General features: G+C 47.6%; 1 protein-coding gene across 2 annotated transcripts in view; it reads left to right on the plus strand.

Annotated features, from left to right (window-relative positions):
* LOC138250326 (CD99 antigen-like) overlaps positions 1 to 20,170 on the plus strand; it is a 286,125-nt gene that overhangs the window by 194,571 nt on the left and 71,384 nt on the right. For both annotated transcript variants that reach the window (XM_069205086.1, XM_069205088.1), the window contains exon 7: positions 958 to 1,002. In XM_069205086.1, coding sequence (XP_069061187.1) covers positions 958 to 1,002 — 45 coding nt within the window. The remainder of the gene's footprint in view (positions 1 to 957; positions 1,003 to 20,170) is intronic.

A 20,170-nucleotide genomic window follows, 5' to 3' on the forward strand; every position in this document is an offset into this window, starting at 1 on the left:
AGCACAGGCTGTAAAATGGTAAGGATTGCTAGGCCTAAACAAGGAAACACCAATAGAAGCAATTCTTCTAGAGCTAAAAAAATTGCACCAGCAAAAGCCAGTGTAATCAAGTCTGTTCACATTGTTATATTGTGCACTTGAAGAAAGACTCTATCCAACTGGCGTTTTAAAGACTTAACGTGTACCAACTTGCCAACAGATAAGTAGTTTAGACTGGAGTGTGAGCAGTGGAGAAATACTTTAGGAATGGGAACAGCACTTCAGAATGAAGGGACAGCCAAGTTCTCCAAAAGGGCTTGGCTCAAAACACAAATGGAAAGGTGGTCGTGCCAATCTGATATGGACTGCATCACCACCAAACTGTCATATGCATTGTGCTGTTCTCTACTGGATCACAGACATTTGCTCACAAGGTATGATCAAGGTGGCTGAATATATGGAAGGATTGATTGTACGTAATGTCATCATTTTGCAGAGATCATTGAAACGCTATTTTCATATCATGTATTACTGTAAAAAGACAGATGCTAGACAACAGATTTGTGAAGTCATGTCTTCCCATTGTTATGAATTTGAGTGAAAATCAATTGGCCTTTTTCATGAATTCTGAAAGTCCAGGTGTTTGTAAATCAATCATAAAGTTTCTTAACAAATTTAACAATTGCACATTTAAATGCATAGGATAAAGTTATCTGGTCAAGTTTTAACTCAAACTTATTTAATTGCTCACCTTTAACTAACTGAACTATGGATGGGGTGGATTCTGTCTGTATTGTTTGCCCACTTTACTTATTGGATATGTTATGGAAATGTGGGTGCATTCTACAGTGCCATTAAGTGTAAGTGTGATGGCTTCTAAAAGCAATGAAGTTTAATTTCAATGTTTTTAAGCCCCTTTTGTAACGCTGGGTTATTCTGCCAACAAATTCACTCTAATGTTCTCCTCTCTATTCACAGCCACGAAAAAACCTGTCCCCCGGCCTAACCCAGGAGGTGGTACTGGTAAGAATATGAACACAAAATACATTATGATGTTATATTTTGTTTCAAATGGTTTTCTTTACATGGTTAGTAAGTTTGATGCATGGACGCACTTGACTGCTAACTCAAATCAAAGTCTTAAGTGCTTTACATTCCTTGAAACAGAGAACACCTAAAATTGTACAGCACCCCTCCGACACTGAAGAGAGTATGTCTAGGCATTCCCTTATTTAAGTTTGGGAGCAGACATTTAAATTGGTGACCGCTTTCAGCAGCCCAATATTGTTTGATATTCAGAATTCTTTCCTAGGCAGTTTTCAACTTTAGGGCAATGGTTTTGGCTCATGTTGCAACCACAAAAGCACTGCATCGAAAAGCATTTATCAGTAACGACTTTAAGGCTTGCAGAAAAATCATTAATGAGCGAAGGCAAGGTAATTACATACATATTTGTGATCAAAGAACATTCTGAATTGTGCTTCTCATGAAACAGAAGTAGGGCTACTGGACTTTCATTTCCTGACCCAGCTACAGTTAATCACCTCTTGCCGTCGGTGTAGAGGTGGCTAAGGTGGAGGCATAGTCAAACACCACGTCACTTTATATCTGCAGGGCACAGAATTGCAGCCACAAAGAACAACACTTAATTGTGTTGTGACACCATAATGGGTTGATGGCGTAAGAAAGGATAGTCTGTGCAAAGCCAAGCACTTGCTTTATTTTTAGTCAGATGTTTTTTTTTTTTAAAGTTTTTTAGGGATGAGCTTGTTTTTTATTGTGTTTATTTATTTAAAAAAAAAAACACAAGCAGGATTCTGTACTTGTACTCGTATTCCCTGACAAGAGCCTAATAATGACTGGTTTCAATATGTTTCAGAAATAGTTTCCTTGCATTGCCTGTAATTTTCAGAAGTTACTTCCTGAAAACTAAGACTGACGTATTTGTATAATTGTTACACCCATGCAGATTTCACATGTGAGTGTAGTTGTAGGGAGCGTAGGGTAAAGAGGACCGCCATTCTGATGAATGCCAAGGCACAATAGGGCTATCTGGGTGGCAGAAACATATTGACGTAGACTACATGAAGGCTCCTAAGACACCATAGTTTCTTATTTTACAACAGGGTGGTACTCAAAAATATACATTTAATGTACTTTTGGGGAATTAGGAAGTACAGAGAGTATACCCCTGATCCCTGATCAGGAATGGGTCCTGTAACTCCTTTGAAGAGCTGGATCTAGTGTTCATACACTGCCACACACTCTGCAGTGGTGGAACACCACCAACTTGTTGAAGGGGCAGCCTTTTCTCGACCTTGTTCCCCACATCACTCTTAACAGACACATCACAGACCGGATGGAGTGCACACCTACAAGACCTCACAGAACTAGGCCTCTGGGACGCCAAGCACCAGAGTGTCCACATCAAACACCTAGAGCTTCAAGCTGTTCACCTTGCATTGAAAGCATTCCTACCTCATCTGACTCACAAGGCTGTCCTAGTCCAGACAGACAATATGACAACCATGTATTACCTACATAAACAAAGGAGGACAAGGTCTCCACAACTGTCTCACCTATCTCAGACCATCTGGATTTGGGCTCTACATCACAACATTTACCTTCCGGAGAACAGACAACGCCTGTGCAGACCTGCTCAGCAGTATCAGCAACAAGTTCATGAATGGGAACTCCACCCACAAGTACTACTATCATTCTTCCAAAAGTGGGGGGGGTTCCCTTAAATAGACCTTTTCACCACAGCAGAAAACTCAAAATACCTAAACTTCAGCTCCAGGTTTCCACACCCGCTATCCAAGGGCAATGCACTATAGATGAGTTGGTCAGGGATATTTGCAGGCGCTTTTCTGCCTCTCCCTCTCCTTCCATTTCTGGTTCCGAGGCTCATGCAGACTTCTCCTACAATGGTCCTAGTAGCTCTCACTTGGGCTCATCAGCCTTGGTTCACAACACTTCTAGACCTCTCATTGGTTCCACATGAGAAGTTTCCCAACAGGCCAGAACTTCTTCCTCAGAACCACGGACAAGACAAGCGCTCAGCTCCTAAAACTATCAACCTAGCAGTTTGACTTATGAGATCCTAAAGTCAGGTTAACTTAACTTACCACCAGAATGTATGGACATTCTTAAGGAAACATGTAGACCCACCACTAGGGCGTGCTATACAGCAAAACGAAAAGGTTTTATTTGCTACTTTCACTCAAAACAAATTGACCCCTTCAAAGCCACAGTGCAAGGTACTGTCTGCTACCTACTTCATTTACAAAATGCTGGACTAGCATTCGCTTCCGTACGCTTGCATCTTGCTGCCAATAGCTGCATATTTTCAAGATAGACGGCACCTTTCTCTGAGAGAGGAGGAGTCTCTCGACCTCGTGACTCCAAAGACTTCTTTGAAGGAAAACAACTGGCACAACTCTGGACCAAACACTAGATGGCAGGAGTGTGCAGAGCATGAGAATCTACAGCACTCCATGCCACCAACTGATACTTACAGAGTAAGTAACATATTCCTTCTAGAGTGTGAAACTATAAAATCAGTGACATAACTGCGTTCTTTACTTACCCCCGCACTCTTGCAACCTCATTGAAAACTGTGGTAAAATTGTAAATATAAAAAACTGTTCAGCCGGCATTTTAAAATGGTCAGGTGTATTACAGCAAGCCTACAGTTTTGCTGCATGAATTATTTTCTGGAGTCGCATGCTGTGCATTATTCCGCCATCTAGTGGTGGGTCCGGAATTGTCTGTTTTCCCACTTTTTTTTTTCCTCCTTCCCCTGGGCGTCGTCGACCACCATTTGGTAGTTATCCATCCACTGTGTGGTGTCAGGTTGCGCCCCAGAAGTTCCTGTGTGTGGTAGCCATTTTCAGATTCTTTTTTCCGCTGCAGGGTCTGGAAGCAAAATGAGGAGCTACGAATATTTTTTTGAACATTGTTGAAGAATCCCAAAAAAAGGTAACGTTTTTGGAAAATCACTGAGCGAGAAACGAAAGGAGACCGTTACAGAGCTGACAGGGGACCCCACTGGAATGATGCAAGGTAGAGGTCATGGAAAGCACCCCCCTTAAAGTTCTGCCTGAACTCCCGCCACAAATCTGCACAGCACGACCTGCACAAAGTTTGTAACCTCTGTCGGCTGAGGGACCACGGGGATGAGGAGTGCTAGGCCTGTGCCGCATTTGTGCCGAAGACTCTCGGGGTGTGCAGAAAGTGGAGAAAGGAACACCACGCAGCAATGTACAGCCAGAAACCCCATGTGTCCCTGAAGGACTTTGGCCTTTCCAGCAGTGACGAAGAGCAGGTCGGGGGCACAGAATCAGCCCACGAATGATCGGACAAAGAAGTCCTCGTGGGTGACACAGAGAAGAAATGTGCGGTGAAGAAAGCAACGAAGGATGTCGAAAAGAGACACAAACATTTTGAAAGACTACCAAAAATCTTGGAGGCTAAGATCCCCAAGATAAAGTCACACAAGGCAGCCCTGACGTCCAAGAAAATGAACAAATGAGGCCCACGGATCCCAGAGGCAGAGCGTCAAAACCGACAAAAACCACTGCGGTGAAAGAAACCCCAAAACCATCTGAGGAAGAACCGCCTACCCTGAAAAAGAGACCGTCTTTGACATAGGACGTCAAAGGCCTTAGTTGTGGAGAAGAAAAGACGGAGATTAGAGGCAGAAATGGTGGCACTCATTCAATACAATAAGGAGTTTGACACACTAAGGGATTTAAAAATTCCAAGTAAGCCCTCCACAACCACAGACGCTGAAGAGGAAGTAACTGCGTTAGAGGCCCTGGCGACACCAGAGCCCCACGAAGAGGAGGCCAAGGAGGAATTCTACAGCCCTGAAGGGAAAGAGGCAACAGGGGGCTTCAAGGATGAATGGTATGACGTTGACACACACAGCCCAGAAGAGGAGGTTGACAACTACCCCTCAAGACCTTCGCCTCCTGATGACATTACACTTTACAATAGCCTGATAAAGAGGGCAGCTGAAACTTATGGAGTGTCTCTAGAGGAAGAGAAGGGAGGCTCGTATATTCTCCCAGAAACTCTCATGCCATCAAGCAAGGGAAATCTGTATCTCCCAATGCTACCCAGCATACTAGACCAGGGCAAGGAGGCCTTCAAAGGACCTGCTTCAACAAAGGGTGTGACACCATGGGTAGAAAAGAAGTATAAGCCTTCTTCAAAGGATGCCAAATACATCCAGGGGAACACAGAGGCAGACTCAATCATTATCACTACCGTGAGAAGGAGGAGTAATGCACACACCTCTACAGGCCCTCCTCCTGAGTAAGAAAGTAAGAGGCTGGACCTTGTAGGGAGGAAGATGAAAATAGAGGCTGCAACGCAATGGCGTATAGTGAACTCCAACGCTCTCCTCAATGGATGTGGCAGCCAACAGTGGAACAAGACGAGAGCAAAAGCAATCATCCAAGAAGTGAAGAATATTGCCATCACTTGTCTGAAATCAGCACTGGATGCCTCAGATACAGCGAGGAGGCAAATGTGTATGGGCACAAGTCTTAGGAGGCATGCTTGGCTGAGGATCTCCGGCTTCACGACAGAAGTTCAGGCTTCCATTATTTAAAAAAAAAAAAAACTTTCATTGGAGATTCTTTGTTTGGTCAAGAGGTAGTCGAGTCCTTGCAACAAATGAAAAAGGACAACGAGACAACAAAGGCAAAGGGCACTCTCCAATACAGATGCACCTTCAGAAAGAGAGGAAATATGCTAGGAAGGCACACAGAAAGGGGAATCTTTTGCAACAGGGCAACAGCAGCAGCATCAAGCCCAGGGCGGTACACACCATACTAGTCAATAAGCTGGATACCAACATTGGCAACATCCCACAAGGCAGCCCTTTCGTGGCAGAGGGAGAGCCAAGTAGGAAACTCCAGGTGACTCAGAAATGTCCTTGAGCCCACACACAACACAAGTGGGAGGCAGAATCCTGCAGTACCCACAAGAATGGGTAAAGGATCTCCACAGGCCTGCAGGTTTTAAACGTGGTACATCACAGCTACTGTAAAGAACTCACAAACCTTCCACCACCGAATCCACCAAAGAAAAAAAGGCATCAGGAAACAGAACTGGTACAACTAAGGAAGGAAGGAAGTAAAAGATCTCCTGAAAAGCATGCAATAGAAAGGGTGCCAACAAAGGAGTTGAACAGGGGAAATTACTTACCCTACTTCCTGGTGCCAAAACAAGACCTTACACCAAGGCCAATCGTGGACCTCAGATTTGTAAAAAAAATAAATAATAATTTGCACACAACACTTCAAAATGATGACACTACAAGAGGTAATGCCACTTTTACAAAAGGGGAGCAACATGGTAACCATAGACACCTATTTACACACATCCATGAATCAGGCACACAAAAAGTACCTCAGGTTCATGCTGGAGAAGGTACACTATCAATTGAAGGTCTTAACCTCCAGCATAAAGTCTGTACCAATGGTTTTTACAAAATGTCTGGTAACATTTGCAGCATTCCTAAGAGGAAATGGGATTCACGTCTACCCTTACATGGACGACTGGCTTGTAAAAGCAAATACAAAGGAGAAATGCCAAAGGGACATTCAAACAGTGATCAGAACCCTACAAAAGCTGGGGTTCTCCGTCAACCACAAGAAATTATCTCCACAACTGGAAAAAATCTTCCTAGGAGCAAAACTGGATGTTGAAGAAAGCATGAGTGTACCCTACTCAGAAGAGTACAGGAAATCCCAGAGCAAACTCGCCTTTACCAGAGAGGTCAGCCTCTGACAGTGAGGATGGTCATGAAACTAATGGGCATGATGGCATCATAACCTATGCAAGACTCCACATGCACCCATTCTAAGAATGCCGATGCTACAGCAGGTCACAAGCCATGAGGAGTTGGGAAGATCTACTGTTTGTAACAATAACGGTACAGAAAGAGGTCCAATGGTAGGCATTAACGACTTAACCGGGGTAGACCTTTCAAGATGACAACTCAATCGGTGACCATTACAACGGACGCGTCTCACAAGGGATTGAGAGCACACACAGGCAACTTGAGAATTTTGTGGCCAGTGGAACAACACAAATTCAGTAAAGCACACCAATTTCCTAGAGATGAAGACAGTGCTACTAGCCCTGAAAGCCTTTCAAACACAAGTAACAGGGAAAACTGTACTGATCCAGACAGACAATGCAACAATGTTTTACCTGAACAAACGGGGTGGGGGGGGGGCAAAAGGTCATTCACCCTTAGCAAACTAGCCCAACAGATATGTGTAAGGAAATGCCTCCTTGGCATGGTTGCCCCCTGACTTTTTGCCTTTGCTGATGCTATGTTTACAATTGAAAGTGTGCTGAGGCCTGCTAACCAGGCCCCAGCACCAGTGTTCTTTCCCTAACCTGTACTTTTGTATCCACAATTGGCAGACCCTGGCATCCAGATAAGTCCCTTGTAACTGGTACTTCTAGTACCAAGGGCCCTGATGCCAAGGAAGGTCTCTAAGGGCTGCAGCATGTCTTATGCCACCCTGGAGACCTCTCACTCAGCACAGACACACTGCTTGCCAGCTTGTGTGTGCTAGTGAGGACAAAACGAGTAAGTCGACATGGCACTCCCCTCAGGGTGCCATGCCAGCCTCTCACTGCCTATGCAGTATAGGTAAGACACCCCTCTAGCAGGCCTTACAGCCCTAAGGCAGGGTGCACTATACCATAGGTGAGGGTACCAGTGCATGAGCATGGTACCCCTACAGTGTCTAAACAAAACCTTAGACATTGTAAGTGCAGGGTAGCCATAAGAGTATATGGTCTGGGAGTCTGTCAAACACGAACTCCACAGCACCATAATGGCTACACTGAAAACTGGGAAGTTTGGTATCAAACTTCTCAGCACAATAAATGCACACTGATGCCAGTGTACATTTTATTGTAAAATACACCACAGAGGGCACCTTAGAGGTGCCCCCTGAAACTTAACCGACTGTCTGTGTAGGCTGACTAGTTCCAGCAACCTGCCACACTAGAGACATGTTGCTGGCCCCATGGGGAGAGTGCCTTTGTCACTCTGAGGCCAGTAACAAAGCCTGCACTGGGTAGAGATGCTAACACCTCCCCCAGGCAGGAGCTGTGACACCTGGCGGTGAGCCTCAAAGGCTCACCCCTTTGTCACAGCCCAGCAGGGCACTCCAGCTTAGTGGAGTTGCCCGCCCCCTCCGGCCACGGCCCCCACTTTTGGCGGCAAGGCTGGAGGGAACAAAGAAAGCAACAAGGAGGAGTCACTGGCCAGTCAGGACAGCCCCTAAGGTGTCCTGAGCTGAGGTGACTCTGACTTTTAGAAATCCTCCATCTTGCAGATGGAGGATTCCCCCAATAGGGTTAGGATTGTGACCCCCTCCCCTTGGGAGGAGGCACAAAGAGGGTGTACCCACCCTCAGGGCTAGTAGCCATTGGCTACTAACCCCCCAGACCTAAACACGCCCTTAAATTTAGTATTTAAGGGCTACCCTGAACCCTAGAAAATTAGATTCCTGCAACTACAAGAAGAAGGACTGCCTAGCTGAAAACCCCTGCAGAGGAAGACCAGAAGACGACAACTGCCTTGGCTCCAGAAACTCACCGGCCTGTCTCCTGCCTTCCAAAGATCCTGCTCCAGCGACGCCTTCCAAAGGGACCAGCGACCTCGACATCCTCTGAGGACTGCCCCTGCTTCGAAAAGACAAGAAACTCCCGAGGACAGCGGACCTGCTCCAAGAAAGGCTGCAACTTTGTTTCCAGCAGCCTTGAAAGAACCCTGCAAGCTCCCCGCAAGAAGCGTGAGACTTGCAACACTGCACCCGGCGACCCCGACTCGGCTGGTGGAGATCCAACACCTCAGGAGGGACCCCAGGACTACTCTGATACTGTGAGTACCAAAACCTGTCCCCCCTGAGCCCCCACAGCGCCGCCTGCAGAGGGAATCCCGAGGCTTCCCCTGACCGCGACTCTTTGAATCCTAAGTCCCGACGCCTGGGATAGACCCTGCACCCGCAGCCCCCAGGACCTGAAGGACCGGACTTTCGTTGGAGAAGTGACCCCCAGGAGTCCCTCTCCCTTGCCCAAGTGGAGGTTTCCCCGAGGAACCCCCCCCTTGCCTGCCTGCAGCGCTGAAGAGATCCCGAGATCTCTCATAGACTAACATTGCAAACCCGACGCTTGCTTCTACACTGCACCCGGCCGCCCCCGCGCTGCTGAGGGTGAAATTTCGGTGTGGGCTTGTGTCCCCCCCGGTGCCCTACAAAACCCCCCTGGTCTGCCCTCCGAAGACGCGGGTACTTACCTGCTGGCAGACTGGAACCGGGGCACCCCCTTCTCCATTGAAGCCTATGCGTTTTGGGCACCACTTTGAACTCTGCACCTGACCGGCCCTGAGCTGCTGGTGTGGTGACTTTGGGGTTGCTCTGAACCCCCAACGGTGGGCTACCATGGACCAAGAACTGAACCCTGTAAGTGTCTTACTTACCTGGTAAAACTAACAAAAACTTACCTCCCCCAGGAACTGTGAAAATTGCACTGTGTCCACTTTTAAAACAGCTATTTGTCAATAACTTGTAAAGTATACATGCAATTTTTATGATTTAAAGTTCCTAAAGTACTTACCTGCAATACCTTTCAAATGAGATATTACATGTAGAATTTGAACCTGTGGTTCTTAAAATAAACTAAGAAAAGATATTTTTCTATAACAAAACCTATTGGCTGGATTTGTCTCTGAGTGTGTGTACCTCATTTATTGTCTATGTGTATGTACAACAAATGCTTAACACTACTCCTTGGATAAGCCTACTGCTCGACCACACTACCACAAAATAGAGCATTAGTATTATCTATTTTTACCACTATTTTACCTCTAAGGGGAACCCTTGGACTCTGTGCATGCTATTCCTTACTTTGAAATAGCACATACAGAGCCAACTTCCTACATTGGTGGATCAGCGGTGGGGTACAAGACTTTGCATTTGCTGGACTACTCAGCCAATACCTGATCACACGACAAATTCCAAAATTGTCATTAGAAATTGATTTTTGCAATTTGAAAAGTTTTCTAAATTCTTAAAAGACCTGCTAGGGACTTGTGTTAGATCCTGTTTAGCATTTCTTTTAGAGTTTAAAAGTTTGTAAAAGTTTGAATTAGATTCTAGAACCAGTTGTAGATTCTTAAAAAGTATTCCAACTTTTAGAAGCAAAATGTCTAGCACAGATGTGACTGTGGTGGAACTCGACACCACACCTTACCTCCATCTTAAGATGAGGGAGCTAAGGTCACTCTGTAAAATAAAGAAAATAACAATGGGCCCCAAACCTACCAAAATACAGCTCCAGGAGCTTTTGGCAGAGTTTGAAAAGGCCAACCCCTCTGAGGGTGGCAACTCAGAGGAAGAGGATAGTGACTTGGAGGAAAATTCCCCCCTACCAGTCCTATCTAGGGAGAACAGGGTCCCTCAAACCCTGACTCCAAAAATAATAGTCAGAGATGCTGGTTCCCTCACAGGAGAGACCAACACCTCTGAAATCACTGAGGATAACCCCAGTGAAGAGGACATCCAGTTAGCCAGGATGGCCAAAAGATTGGCTTTGGAAAGACAGATCCTAGCCATAGAGAGGGAAAGACAAGAGATGGGCCTAGGACCCATCAATGGTGGCAGCAACATAAATAGGGTCAGAGATTCTCCTGACATGTTGAAAATCCCTAAAGGGATTGTAACTAAATATGAAGATGGTGATGACATCACCAAATGGTTCACAGCTTTTGAGAGGGCTTGTGTAACCAGAAAAGTGAACAGATCTCACTGGGGTGCTCTCCTTTGGGAAATGTTCACAGGAAAGTGTAGGGATAGACTCCTCACACTCTCTGGACAAGATGCAGAATCTTATGACCTCATGAAGGGTACCCTGATTGAGGGCTTTGGATTCTCCACTGAGGAGTATAGGATTAGATTCAGGGGGGCTCAAAAATCCTCGAGCCAGACCTGGGTTGACTTTGTAGACTACTCAGTGAAAACACTAGATGGTTGGATTCAAGGCAGTGGTGTAAGTAATTATGATGGGCTGTACAATTTATTTGTGAAAGAACACCTATTGAGTAATTGTTTCAATGATAAACTGCATCAGCATCTGGTAGACCTAGGACCAATTTCTCCCCAAGAATTGGGAAAGAAGGCGGACCATTGGGTCAAGACAAGGGTGTCCAAGACTTCAACAGGGGGTGACCAAAAGAAAGGGGTCACAAAGACTCCCCAGGGGAAGGGTGATGAGACAACCAAAACTAAAAATAGTAAAGAGTCTTCTACAGGCCCCCAAAAACCTGCACAGGAGGGTGGGCCCAGAGCCTCTTCACAAAACAATGGGTACAAGGGTAAAAACTTTGATCCCAAAAAGGCCTGGTGTCATAGCTGTAAACAGCATGGACACCAAACTGGAGACAAGGCCTGTCCCAAGAAAGGTTCCACTCCAAACTCCCATCCAGGTAACACTGGTATGGCTAGTCTCCAAGTGGGATCAACAGTGTGCCCAGAGCAAATCAGGGTCCACACTGAAGCTACTCTAGTTTCTGAGGGTGGGGTGGATTTAGCCACACTAGCTGTCTGGCCGCCTAACATGCAAAAATACAGACAGCAACTCTTAATTAATGGGACTAGAATAGAGGGCCTGAGGGATACAGGTGCCAGTGTCACCATGGTGACAGAGAAACTGGTTTCCCCTGGCCAATACCTGACTGGAAAAACTTACACAGTCACCAACGCTGACAATCAGAGAAAAGTACATCCCATGGCAATGGTTACTTTAGAATGGGGAGGGGTCAATGGCCTGAAACAGGTGGTGGTCTCCTCAAATATCCCAGTGGACTGTCTGCTTGGAAATGACCTGGAGTCCTCAGCATGGGCTGAGGTAGAACTAAAAACCCATGCAGCCATGCTGGGTATCCCTGAACTGGTGTGTGTGAAAACAAGAGCACAATGCAAGGCACAGGGTGAACAAGTAGAGCTGGAGTCTGGAAGAATGGCCCAGCCTACCAAGAGGAAAGGAAAGTCAGTTGGGAAACCAACTGCAACACAGCAAAAGAAAGGGAACCTCTCTTCTCAGGAAGGAGTTCTGCCCTCTGAGGGAACTGAGCCTTTGGAGCTTGAACCTTATCAGGTTGAGCTCTTAGGCCCAGGGGGACCCTCAAGGGAGGAGCTGTGTAAGGGACAAGAAACCTGTCCCTCTCTTGAAGGCCTTAGGCAGCAAGCTGCTGAAGAGTCCAAGGGCAAGAAAAATGGAACACATAGGGTCTATTGGGAAGATGGACTCCTGTACACTGAGGCCAGAGACCCCAAACCTGGTGCCACTAGGAGAGTGGTAGTGCCTCAGCTGTTCAGAGAGTTCATCCTAACATTGGCCCATGACATTCCCCTTGCTGGACATTTGGGACAAACCAAGACGTGGGAGAGGCTAGTCAACCACTTCTACTGGCCCAACATGTCCAACATGGTTAAGGAGTTTTGCCTCTCCTGCCCCACCTGTCAAGCCAGTGGTAAGACAGGTGGGCACCCAAAGGCCCCCCTCATTCCACTTCCAGTGGTGGGGGTCCCCTTTGAAAGAGTGGGTGTGGACATAGTTGGTCCACTGGAACCTCCCACAGCCTCAGGAAATATGTACATCCTGGTAGTAGTGGATCATGCTACCAGGTATCCTGAAGCTATTCCCCTAAGGTCGACTACTGCCCCTGCAGTAGCCAAGGCCCTCATTGGTATCTTTACCAGAGTGGGTTTCCCTAAGGAGGTGGTGTCTGACAGAGGTACCAACTTCATGTCAGCATACCTAAAACACATGTGGAATGAGTGTGGAGTGACTTACAAATTCACTACACCATACCATCCACAAACTAATGGCTTGGTTGAGAGATTCAACAAGACATTAAAAGGCATGATCATGGGGCTCCCAGAAAAACTCAAAAGGAGATGGGATGTCCTCTTGCCATGTCTGCTTTTCGCTTACAGAGAGGTGCCACAGAAGGGAGTAGGATTCTCACCCTTTGAACTTCTGTTTGGTCATCCTGTAAGGGGACCACTTGCTCTTGTTAAAGAAGGCTGGGAGAGACCTCTTCATGAGCCTAAACAAGACATAGTGGACTATGTACTTGGCCTTCGCTCTAGGATGGCAGAGTACATGGAAAAGGCAACCAAAAACCTTGAGGCCAGCCAACAGCTCCAGAAGTTTTGGTATGACCAAAAGGCTGCACTGGTTGAGTTCCAACCAGGGCAGAAAGTCTGGGTTCTGGAGCCTGTGGCTCCCAGGGCACTCCAGGACAAATGGAGTGGCCCTTACCCAGTGCTAGAAAGGAAGAGTCAGGTCACCTACCTGGTGGACCTGGGCACAAGCAGGAGCCCCAAGAGGGTGATCCATGTGAACCGCCTTAAGCTCTTCCATGACAGGGCTGATGTGAATCTGTTGATGGTAACAGATGAGGATCAGGAGGCAGAGAGTGAACCTCTCCCTGATCTTCTGTCATCAGACCCAAAAGATGGCACAGTAGATGGAGTGATCTACTCAGACACCCTTTCTGGCCAACAGCAAGCTGATTGTAGGAGAGTCCTACAACAGTTTCCTGAACTCTTCTCCTTAACCCCTGGTCAGACACACCTGTGTACCCATGATGTGGACACAGGAGACAGCATGCCTGTCAAAAACAAAATCTTTAGACAGTCTGACCATGTTAAGGAAAGCATCAAGGTGGAAGTCCACAAGATGCTAGAATTGGGAGTAATTGAGCGCTCTGACAGCCCCTGGGCTAGCCCAGTGGTCTTAGTCCCCCAAACCTCACACCAAAGATGGAAAGAAAGAGATGAGGTTTTGTGTGGACTACAGAGGGCTCAATTCTGTCACCAAGACAGATGCTCATCCAATTCCTAGAGCTGATGAGCTCATAGATAAATTAGGTGCTGCCAAATTCTTAAGTACCTTTGACTTGACAGCAGGGTACTGGCAAATAAAAATGGCACCTGGAGCAAAAGAGAAAACAGCATTCTCCACACCTGATGGGCATTATCAGTTTACTGTTATGCCCTTTGGTTTAAAGAATGCCCCTGCCACCTTCCAAAGGTTGGTGAATCAAGTCCTTGCTGGCTTGGAGTCCTTTAGCACAGCTTATCTTGATGATATTGCTGTCTTTAGCTCCACCTGGCAGGATCACCTGGTCCACCTGAAGAAGGTTTTGAAGGCTCTGCAATCTGCAGGCCTCTCTATCAAGGCATCCAAATGCCAGATAGGGCAGGGAACTGTGGTTTACTTGGGCCACCTTGTAGGTGGAGGCCAAGTTCAGCCACTCCAACCCAAGATCCAGACTATTCTGGACTGGGTAGCTCCAAAAACCCAGACTCAAGTCAGGGCATTCCTTGGCTTGACTGGGTATTACAGGAGGTTTGTGAAGGGATATGGATCCATTGTGACAGCCCTCACTGAACTCACCTCCAAGAAAATGCCCAAGAAAGTGAACTGGACTGTGGAATGCCAACAGGCCTTTGACACCCTGAAACAAGCAATGTGCTCAGCACCAGTTCTAAAAGCTCCAGATTATTCTAAGCAGTTCATTGTGCAGACTGATGCCTCTGAACATGGGATAGGGGAAGTTTTGTCCCAAACAAATGATGATGGCCTTGACCAGCCTGTTGCTTTCATTAGCAGGAGGTTACTCCCCAGGGAGCAGCGTTGGAGTGCCATTGAGAGGGAGGCCTTTGCTGTGGTTTGGTCCCTGAAGAAGCTGAGACCATACCTCTTTGGGACTCACTTCCTAGTTCAAACTGACCACAGACCTCTCAAATGGCTGATGCAAATGAAAGGTGAAAATCCTAAACTGTTGAGGTGGTCCATCTCCCTACAGGGAATGGACTTTATAGTGGAACACAGACCTGGGACTGCCCATGCCAATGCAGATGGCCTTTCCAGGTTCTTCCACTTAGAAAATGAAGACTCTCTTGGGAAAGGTTAGTCTCATCCTCTTTCGTTTGGGGGGGGGTTGTGTAAGGAAATGCCTCCTTGGCATGGTTGCCCCCTGACTTTTTGCCTTTGCTGATGCTATGTTTACAATTGAAAGTGTGCTGAGGCCTGCTAACCAGGCCCCAGCACCAGTGTTCTTTCCCTAACCTGTACTTTTGTATCCACAATTGGCAGACCCTGGCATCCAGATAAGTCCCTTGTAACTGGTACTTCTAGTACCAAGGGCCCTGATGCCAAGGAAGGTCTCTAAGGGCTGCAGCATGTCTTATGCCACCCTGGAGACCTCTCACTCAGCACAGACACACTGCTTGCCAGCTTGTGTGTGCTAGTGAGGACAAAACGAGTAAGTCGACATGGCACTCCCCTCAGGGTGCCATGCCAGCCTCTCACTGCCTATGCAGTATAGGTAAGACACCCCTCTAGCAGGCCTTACAGCCCTAAGGCAGGGTGCACTATACCATAGGTGAGGGTACCAGTGCATGAGCATGGTACCCCTACAGTGTCTAAACAAAACCTTAGACATTGTAAGTGCAGGGTAGCCATAAGAGTATATGGTCTGGGAGTCTGTCAAACACGAACTCCACAGCACCATAATGGCTACACTGAAAACTGGGAAGTTTGGTATCAAACTTCTCAGCACAATAAATGCACACTGATGCCAGTGTACATTTTATTGTAAAATACACCACAGAGGGCACCTTAGAGGTGCCCCCTGAAACTTAACCGACTGTCTGTGTAGGCTGACTAGTTCCAGCAACCTGCCACACTAGAGACATGTTGCTGGCCCCATGGGGAGAGTGCCTTTGTCACTCTGAGGCCAGTAACAAAGCCTGCACTGGGTAGAGATGCTAACACCTCCCCCAGGCAGGAGCTGTGACACCTGGCGGTGAGCCTCAAAGGCTCACCCCTTTGTCACAGCCCAGCAGGGCACTCCAGCTTAGTGGAGTTGCCCGCCCCCTCCGGCCACGGCCCCCACTTTTGGCGGCAAGGCTGGAGGGAACAAAGAAAGCAACAAGGAGGAGTCACTGGCCAGTCAGGACAGCCCCTAAGGTGTCCTGAGCTGAGGTGACTCTGACTTTTAAAAATCCTCCATCTTGCAGATGGAGGATTACCCCAATAGGGTTAGGATTGTGACCCCCTCCCCTTGGGAGGAGGCACAAAGAGGGTGTACCCACCCTCAGGGCTAGTAGCCATTGGCTACTAACCCCCCAGACCTAAACACGCCCTTAAATTTAGTATTTAAGGGCTACCCTGAACCCTAGAAAATTAGATTCCTGCAACTACAAGAAGAAGGACTGCCTAGCTGAAAACCCCTGCAGAGGAAGACCAGAAGACGACAACTGCCTTGGCTCCAGAAACTCACCGGCCTGTCTCCTGCCTTCCAAAGATCCTGCTCCAGCGACGCCTTCCAAAGGGACCAGCGACCTCGACATCCTCTGAGGACTGCCCCTGCTTCGAAAAGACAAGAAACTCCCGAGGACAGCGGACCTGCTCCAAGAAAGGCTGCAACTTTGTTTCCAGCAGCCTTGAAAGAACCCTGCAAGCTCCCCGCAAGAAGCGTGAGACTTGCAACACTGCACCCGGCGACCCCGACTCGGCTGGTGGAGATCCAACACCTCAGGAGGGACCCCAGGACTACTCTGATACTGTGAGTACCAAAACCTGAGCCCCCACAGCGCCGCCTGCAGAGGGAATCCCGAGGCTTCCCCTGACCGCGACTCTTTGAATCCTAAGTCCCGACGCCTGGGATAGACCCTGCACCCGCAGCCCCCAGGACCTGAAGGACCGGACTTTCGTTGGAGAAGTGACCCCCAGGAGTCCCTCTCCCTTGCCCAAGTGGAGGTTTCCCCGAGGAACCCCCCCCTTGCCTGCCTGCAGCGCTGAAGAGATCCCGAGATCTCTCATAGACTAACATTGCAAACCCGACGCTTGCTTCTACACTGCACCCGGCCGCCCCCGCGCTGCTGAGGGTGAAATTTCGGTGTGGGCTTGTGTCCCCCCCGGTGCCCTACAAAACCCCCCTGGTCTGCCCTCCGAAGACGCGGGTACTTACCTGCTGGCAGACTGGAACCGGGGCACCCCCTTCTCCATTGAAGCCTATGCGTTTTGGGCACCACTTTGAACTCTGCACCTGACCGGCCCTGAGCTGCTGGTGTGGTGACTTTGGGGTTGCTCTGAACCCCCAACGGTGGGCTACCTTGGACCAAGAACTGAACCCTGTAAGTGTCTTACTTACCTGGTAAAACTAACAAAAACTTACCTCCCCCAGGAACTGTGAAAATTGCACTGTGTCCACTTTTAAAACAGCTATTTGTCAATAACTTGTAAAGTATACATGCAATTTTTATGATTTAAAGTTCCTAAAGTACTTACCTGCAATACCTTTCAAATGAGATATTACATGTAGAATTTGAACCTGTGGTTCTTAAAATAAACTAAGAAAAGATATTTTTCTATAACAAAACCTATTGGCTGGATTTGTCTCTGAGTGTGTGTACCTCATTTATTGTCTATGTGTATGTACAACAAATGCTTAACACTACTCCTTGGATAAGCCTACTGCTCGACCACACTACCACAAAATAGAGCATTAGTATTATCTATTTTTACCACTATTTTACCTCTAAGGGGAACCCTTGGACTCTGTGCATGCTATTCCTTACTTTGAAATAGCACATACAGAGCCAACTTCCTACAATATGGAAATGGATACCACAAGGGATCGACTTACAGACAGTCCACCTGCCAGGGAATGACAACATAGAGGCAGATAGATTAAGCTCACATCAATGGGAAATAAAGTAAGAAAGCCTAGAAAAGATCTTCAGACTATTAGGCACACCAACAGTTGACCTGTTTGCTTCAGCAGAAAACAGGAAATGCCAATTTGGCGTCTCCAGGTGTACCACCAATCAGAAGGGAATGCACTGTCACTTAACTGGTCAGGGAGATTTGCCTACTCCTTTCCACCGGTTCCCCGAACACCAAGGGCACTGGAGAAGGCCAGACAACCAGGGACAAATCTCATTCTAATAACCCCACAATGGGCCAGACAGACCTGGTACTCAAACCTACTTGAACTGTCCAAAGGTGGAGCAGGCCGTACAACAATAAAGAACGGGCAAGTGTTCCACCCAGAACCAACAACACTTAATCTGGCAGCCTGAATACATAGAATTCGGACACCTAAACTTACCGCCTAGATCCATGGAAATACTGAAGGAAGCTAGAAAGGAGACAACAAGACAATGCTGTGCAACAAAATGGACAAGGCACTTTCCGTTGTGCACAAAGAACAGTACCTTTTAGACAATATGCAAATAGGAAACAGTCCTGATCTATCTTACACATCTACTGGACAGTGAGATTAACTACTCATCTCTCAAGGTCCACTTGGCAGCAATTGTGGCCTACACCAGGGGAGCATCATTATAAAGTTTTCTTCTTGTCACCTGTGATAAAACCTAGAGGGTTCCAAAAGAAATGCTCGCCCCAAGGAAGGCACAGATGTGGATCTTAAATATGGTATTAACCCAGTTAATGACTGTAGGAAGTTGGCTCTGTATGTGCTATTTCAAAGTAAGGAATAGCATGCACAGAGTCCAAGGGTTCCCCTTAGAGGTAAAATAGTGGTAAAAATAGATAATACTAATGCTCTATTTTGTGGTAGTGTGGTCGAGCAGTAGGCTTATCCAAGGAGTAGTGTTAAGCATTTGTTGTTCATACACAAGACAATAAATGAGGTACACACACTCAGAGACAAATCCAGCCAATAGGTTTTTATATAGAAAAATATCTTTTCTTAGTTTATTTTAAGAACCACAGGTTCAAATTCTACATGTAATATCTCATTCGAAAGGTATTGCAGGTAAGTACTTTAGGAACTTCAAATCATCAAAATTGCATGTATACTTTTCAAGTTATTGACAAATAGCTGTTTTAAAAGTGGACACTTAGTGCAATTTTCACAGTTCCTGGGGGAGGTAAGTTTTTGTTAGTTTTACCAGGTAAGTAGGACACTTACAGGGTTCAGTTCTTGGTCCAAGGTAGCCCACCGTTGGGGGTTCAGAGCAACCCCAAAGTCACCACACCAGCAGCTCAGGGCCGGTCAGGTGCAGAGTTCAAAGTGGTGCCCAAAACACATAGGCTAGAATGGAGAGAAGGGGGTGCCCCGGTTCCGGTCTGCTTGCAGGTAAGTACCCGCGTCTTCGGAGGGCAGACCAGGGGGGTTTTGTAGGGCACCGGGGGGGACGCAAGTCCACACAGAAATTTCACCCTCAGCAGCGCGGGGGCGGCCGGGTGCAGTGTAGAAACAAGCGTCGGGTTTTCAATGTTAGTCTATGAGAGATCTCGGGATCTCTTCAGCGCTGCAGGCAGGCAAGGGGGGGATTCCTCGGGGAAACCTCCACTTGGGCGAGGGAGAGGGACTCCTGGGGGTCACTCCTCCAGTGAAAGTCCGGTCCTTCAGGTCCTGGGGGCTGCGGGTGCAGGGTCTCTCCCAGGCGTCGGGACTTTAGGTTCAAAGAGTCGCGGTCAGGGGAAGCCTCGGGATTCCCTCTGCAGGCGGCGCTGTGGGGGCTCAGGGGGGACAGGTTTTGGTACTCACAGTATCAGAGTAGTCCTGGGGTCCCTCCTGAGGTGTTGGATCGCCACCAGCCGAGTCGGGGTCGCCGGGTGCAGTGTTGCAAGTCTCACGCTTCTTGCGGGGAGCTTGCAGGGTTCTTTAAAGTTGCTGGAAACAAAGTTGCAGCTTTTCTTGGAGCAGGTCCGCTGTCCTCGGGAGTTTCTTGTCTTTTCGAAGCAGGGGCAGTCCTCAGAGGATGTCGAGGTCGCTGGTCCCTTTGGAAGGCGTCGCTGGAGCAGGATCTTTGGAAGGCAGGAGACAGGCCGGTGAGTTTCTGGAGCCAAGGCAGTTGTCGTCTTCTGGTCTTCCGCTGCAGGGGTTTTCAGCTGGGCAGTCCTTCTTCTTGTAGTTGCAGGAATCTAATTTTCTAGGGTTCAGGGTAGCCCTTAAATACTAAATTTAAGGGCGTGTTTAGGTCTGGGGGGTTAGTAGCCAATGGCTACTAGCCCTGAGGGTGGGTACACCCTCTTTGTGCCTCCTCCCAAGGGGAGGGGGTCACATTCCTAACCCTATTGGGGGAATCCTCCATCTGCA

Source organism: Pleurodeles waltl, chromosome 8, assembly GCF_031143425.1.
Source record: "Pleurodeles waltl isolate 20211129_DDA chromosome 8, aPleWal1.hap1.20221129, whole genome shotgun sequence".
Lineage (NCBI taxonomy): Eukaryota > Metazoa > Chordata > Amphibia > Caudata > Salamandridae > Pleurodeles > Pleurodeles waltl.